Genomic DNA, 5,361 nt, shown 5'->3' with positions numbered 1-5,361 from the left:
ACGCCATCTTGCTGTGCCTGGCACTTCAGTGCCTAGTGAGAGGGTGTTCTCAACAGCAGGGGACATAGTTACAGCAAAGAGATCTACACTCTCCCCAGAAAATGTAGACATGCTCATCTTTTTGAAAAATTGAAATTATAAACTCAGGTCTGTTCTTTTTTGATGATGTGGACATAAACCATAGTTTTTATTTCACTCTCCATGTTCAAAGTAAGAAGCAATACCTTAAATTGCATTTTAAGTTGTTTTTGATTGTGTCCACAATAAGAAAATAATAATCATGCCCTATGCACCTTAATTTGTTTTTATATAATTGAGTGGAATGAGTCTTTAGTTGAATGTTTTTAATGGGCAGCAAAAAAAACATAAATAAATAAAGTTAACTTTGTCTTGTCTTTATTCATTTTATTATTGATCCGATCCGTGACTCAAAACCATGATCTGATCCGAACCGTGAGCTTTTTGATCCGTTGCACCACTAGCCATTGGCGTGAAAAACATCTGTTTGTCATTGTGGATTTATTAGTATATTTTTGTCATCCTTCAGTTCCACCTGTGTTCTGAATGATGACCAAACTACGTGGATTGAAGAAACAACTAAACTGGTCTACCAGGTCAGTCCTAAGTTTCACACACACTGTACTAGTAGCTTCTGTAATCCATAAATAAATATAACTCACATTCTTCCTATTATCTGTTTGGATGAAAACCAGACTAATGTAAAAACAGTTAAGTGTTCACTGAAATGTAAAAGGAAAAAGTTATTTATCCCCTTAAGCTGGGCACACACTTGACGACTGCAGTGGTAATTATGAATGCTATTTGGATGCGATGACTGATTGGATCAAGATGGACAGAGTCTGGCTCAGTCATTTTTGATAGTTGTTTTGATTATTATTATTGTTTTGGTACGAGGACACGTGCAAATTGGCATGATCTTGTGGGATTTACAGGCTTGTCCGCTGCCAGAACTTCCAGTCATTACACATAGTTATTAAGTGTGTTGTCCACAGAGGTTGATTGGTCCTTAGGTGTGTGCTCCTTCCCAACCGACTGGGCTAAAAGCTGTGCAAGTTGGTGGAAGCCATCATTTTAAGTGTGGCCTGTCCAGCCTTAGGTTTTAGTCATCAAGTGTGTGTCCAGCTTTAGATAAAGTTGGATTGATTTGGTGGGGCCTACAGATATCCACCACTTTGACTTCTGCTGCTCACTCCACATGTTCTCTTGTAGCTGCTGAGAGAGACCCCCCCTGATGGAGACAAGTTTGCCACCATGGTTGAAGTAAGCCATATGTTTAGGAAAGCTTGTATCAAACATTACATGTGGTCCACCTGTCCAGTCTCATTCTGTCAAGTTTGTTGTTACGAGTTCTCCATACACTGGGAATGTTTCTTATTTTTAACAGCATATCCTCAACACAGAGGAGAACTGGAATTCCTGGAAAAACGAGGGATGCCCGAGCTTTGTAAAAGAGAGGTATGGCAGCCTTAGGTTTGTTTTTTTTTTATACATCTATTTGAGCTAGAAAGTAATGTGGTGGGCCAGACATAATTACATTTTTTCCTATTTAACAGGACAGTTGATGACAAACCTAAAAGACCCACCAGGAAAAGACAAGCACCAGAAGACTTCCTAGGAAAAGGACCAGACCGCAAGATCTTCATGGGAAAGTACGTGATCTAATGCTTGGGTGGGGGGTTTACTGCAAAGTGGAGGGAGTTTTTCATTTGAACTGGAAGGTCCGGATGTAAACTTCTATCTGCTAAAATATCTTTGGCTGGCAGTTGGACTAGTTTGTAGTGAAGCTCCATGTTGTTCTAAGCAGATCACGTTTGCCTTTGTTAGATCTTTAACAATCACCCATAAGCCTATGAACAACCTGTGTTTACTTCTATAGTTTAAGCTTTTATGTTTGTTGTTAGTGATGAGCTGACTCGACTGTGGAACCTGAACCCAGACAATATGGAAGCCTGCAAGTCAGACAGCAGGTCAGTGGTTCAGAAAACAAGGTAGGTGTTTCCATCTCCAGTCATTCATTCAACTTTTTGTATACACTCACAGCCACTTTATTAGGCACACCTGTATTATGGTCTGCAGTTCAGTGCAACACCTGTGTTTATGAAGCTTGAAATGTTTGTTTTTGGTGAAATTGTCACAAATGTATAAATTCTATAATGTTTATTATTGAAGTCGTAGTTAAAGGTGTTTTAATTTTTTTTAAACATCTGGCCAAAACTCTTCCTTTCAGGGAGTTCATGCCATCACTAGATGAATTCTTCACTGAGGCCATCGAACAGGCTGACCCTGCTAACATGGTGGAGGAAGAGTACAAGTAAGTGTGAGCTGAACAAACCCTGTCAGAACTTCTGAAAGTCAGTTTGCGAGAGGAACGTTTAAGATCTATTGCTTAAATGGCTTAGCTCCCAGTCTCCTCACGGTGTCTGGTTGTGTGAATTTTCTCTGTCTCTCTTCTCTATGTAGGGTTGTACGGAACCCAAACTACGGCTGGCGCGCTCTCAGACTGCTGTCCAGGAGAAGCCCACACTTCTTTCAACCAACTAATCAGAAGTTCAAGAGCCTGGCTGACTACCTAGACAGCATGGTCAGCAAACTGGCTAAAGAACTGCCGGTGAGAGTTTAAATTAAAAAAAATAAATTGGTATTCATTATTTTAAAAAGACTGCATAATACCTACTGTAGCTGTTAACTATTATCCTGATTTGTTGTTGTCTGTAGCTGTTAACTATTATCCTGATTTTTCATGTCCCTCCATACAGAAAGATATCCCATCTGAAGAGATAAAGACAGGAGAAGAGGATGATGACGATAATGGAGACAATCTTCTCAAAGACAGCAATGACAGTGAGTTGGTATTATCATTCATTACCCCTCAGTCAATGTTGCACCTACCATCAAGTCCAGAGTCACTTTTATGCTACTCAAGCTACCTCCAACAATATCTACAACACTTTAAGTAGCTTCAGCCCAGCTGGACCATCTTTTTTTTTTTTTTTTTAAAGATCCTAGTGTAGAATATTAATTCTCGTCATTAGACCAAGTCAATTTCCTCCCTGTTGTCCTTCTTCCAGGTCCGAGCATACAGAGCAAGCTGGTGACAAATCAGCAGATGGATGACATTGCAGCTAAACTGGGGGCTCAGTGGAAGATGCTGGCTTCTCATTTGGAGATGAAGGCGGTAGAGTTGCGAGAGATTGAAACAGACAGTGAAGATGTTGACATGCAGGCCAAACTGCTGCTTGTAGCCTGGCAGGACAGAGAGGGAACACAAGCTACTGTGGAGAACCTGACCACAGCTCTTAATGCTGCAGGGTTCTCCCAGATTGCAGACAGCCTCAATGAGGCTTGAAGTAGATAGTTCATTACTTTCTCAGTACCTACATTACATTGTTGTATCTTTTTTTTTTTTAGTACCAAAACCAAATTATTTTCACTGTAGAAAGTCCAATAAAAATTTTCAAATAAAACTAACATTTCAGTTTAAGTTTATTTTCATCTATGAAATGCAATCAGTGAATAACTTAGAGTTAATGGTTACATCTTGTACATTGTGGCAGGAAGTTCAGGAAACTGCATGGAGGAAAAGTAGAGCATTCTAAGGGAACAGATGACGTCTGTGATCAGTATTGGCAAGAATGATGTTAAAGGCTAGTCGAGTAAACTATCAAGGTTGAATCAAGTCTTTATTTAACTTCACACAGTTCATTCACCACAAGGGGCAACCTGTGATGAACCTGTTCTCCACACACTTCCTACAACAAGCATTTCCCACAGTGGGAACGAGGGCAAGGCTTTACAGTGTTAAAGTGAAAATCTCCATATTACAACTGAGAAGACAAGCCAAAACGCCCAGGACGACAGTTTGGCTAGGCATGTTTGTACAAGTTGATTAAATGACTAAAGAGAAATATTTTGCTTTAATGATATGAACACCTTGTCAAAGGCTTTAAAAAAATATACAATGTGTATAAAACATTGAAACTGCAGAGCTAGACTTAAAAACCTCTTTCAAGGATCCAGTCCAAAGACTGCCTCCATTTTCAAAGCCTACCATGATTAGATATTTTTAACACCATTTGACAGAATTTTACAAGCATCTGTGTTGGTTTCAAAACAAAAAAAATTAAGGTAATCAAATCTTTAAAGACACCAGTTTTATTGCACATCTATGCAAACAGTGCTTGGAAATGGCAATCTGTATGTGTTGGATGTTGTCTTGTAAGAAATCTTCCAAAGCTACTGTTCCTCTTCAAGAAGTTCCAGCCGCCGGGGGCCGTACAGTAAAACATATGCTATATGCCAGTCTCCGCCCCCAGACAGTCGTAGGATATCCTCTGGAGACACCAGACTCACCTTGTCATCATCAAACTTGACCCACTCATCTACCAGAGGGAGAGACCACAGGAATGAGGTGTGAACACCTGTGTACAGTTGGGGCTGGCTTCCTATGTACTTTTATGATTGGTGAGTGATGCAAGTCACATCTGTGATTACCTTCCTTCCTTTTGACCCATCCCACATAGTGACCTGATGAGCTAGAGCGGCCCTGGTGTGTCAACACAGCCTGCAGGTCATAGTAGCCACTGTTGTTGGAACCGAGGTCTGCAGAAAAACAAACTGTTACAGTTCCTTCGACACTGGGAGACTTAAATGTAGTGCTCTGCATTGTGAGACAAAGTTGTGTTACAATAATATACTGTGAGGACAAACTAAAAAGATCCGATTATGACCTTTGTTAAGTGGCGATCCAACAAGCAATAGCACTAGCAGTACCAGTGCCATCTGCCCCTGGCATACTCATTTTTAACTAAATAAATATTGGTGGAAAGTTTTAAAAATATAAATACCAACACAAATGCATTTCTGAACAAACTGCGCATGCAGTGTGTCTTTACAATGTTAAAGAATTTTCATTCTTAAAGAGCCCATGGCATGCTTTTCTGAATTATCTTAGATGTGACCTAAAGCTAAAAAAAAAAAAAAAGTGTACATATGTTCTAGTATTTCTATGCAGAAGCAGCCTGGTTTATACAAGTCTCGCAAACGCTCGCTGATGTTTCCACTACTCAGTGGGACTTAACAGTTTAAAAAATAAAAAAATAAAAAAACTTACTGCCTTGTTTCTGAAACAAAGAATTATTGTAAGGCTGGAGAAGTTAATACGCCTGCATTAAAATATGGGGTTTCTCAATTACCTGTAGTACCCAAGATTAAATGGCTAGAAATGTGCATGCCATGGGCTCTTTAGGCATCCACTTGAGTGCCTGGAATCTGTCTTTATGCCACAATGTATGCATGCACATTTTTCCTCTTATGTGAAGACATTTTCTATACCTCTAGAAA

The 5,361-nt window shown here is 39.7% G+C and overlaps 2 protein-coding genes across 3 annotated transcripts in view; one reads left to right on the top strand and one right to left on the bottom strand.

Annotated features, from left to right (window-relative positions):
- The window catches only part of thoc1 (THO complex 1), an 8,247-nt gene extending 4,774 nt beyond the window's left edge, over positions 1-3,473 (top strand). Inside the window, exons 13-21 of one of the 2 annotated variants that reach the window (XM_020591603.1) lie at positions 548-614; positions 1,231-1,281; positions 1,406-1,476; positions 1,575-1,670; positions 1,923-1,988; positions 2,249-2,332; positions 2,482-2,629; positions 2,778-2,862; positions 3,090-3,473. In XM_020591603.1, coding sequence (XP_020447259.1) covers positions 548-614; positions 1,231-1,281; positions 1,406-1,476; positions 1,575-1,670; positions 1,923-1,988; positions 2,249-2,332; positions 2,482-2,629; positions 2,778-2,862; positions 3,090-3,367 — 946 coding nt within the window. In that variant the 3' untranslated portion in view covers positions 3,368-3,473. Of the gene's footprint in view, positions 1-547; positions 615-1,230; positions 1,282-1,405; positions 1,477-1,574; positions 1,671-1,922; positions 2,010-2,248; positions 2,333-2,481; positions 2,630-2,777; positions 2,863-3,089 lie in introns of both variants that reach the window. The other variant, XM_020591602.1, reaches the window with a different exon arrangement.
- Positions 3,474-3,675: 202 nt separating this feature from the next.
- The window catches only part of usp14 (ubiquitin specific peptidase 14 (tRNA-guanine transglycosylase)), a 5,989-nt gene continuing 4,303 nt past the window's right edge, over positions 3,676-5,361 (bottom strand). Inside the window, 2 exon segments of the mRNA XM_020591604.1 lie at positions 3,676-4,400; positions 4,513-4,678. Of these exon segments, the coding sequence (XP_020447260.1) occupies positions 4,255-4,400; positions 4,513-4,678 (312 nt within the window). The 3' untranslated portion in view covers positions 3,676-4,254.

Source organism: Monopterus albus, unplaced genomic scaffold (assembly GCF_001952655.1).
Source record: "Monopterus albus unplaced genomic scaffold, M_albus_1.0 scaffold14.1, whole genome shotgun sequence".
NCBI lineage: Eukaryota > Metazoa > Chordata > Actinopteri > Synbranchiformes > Synbranchidae > Monopterus > Monopterus albus.
This window is presented reverse-complemented; position numbering and strand designations above follow the sequence as displayed.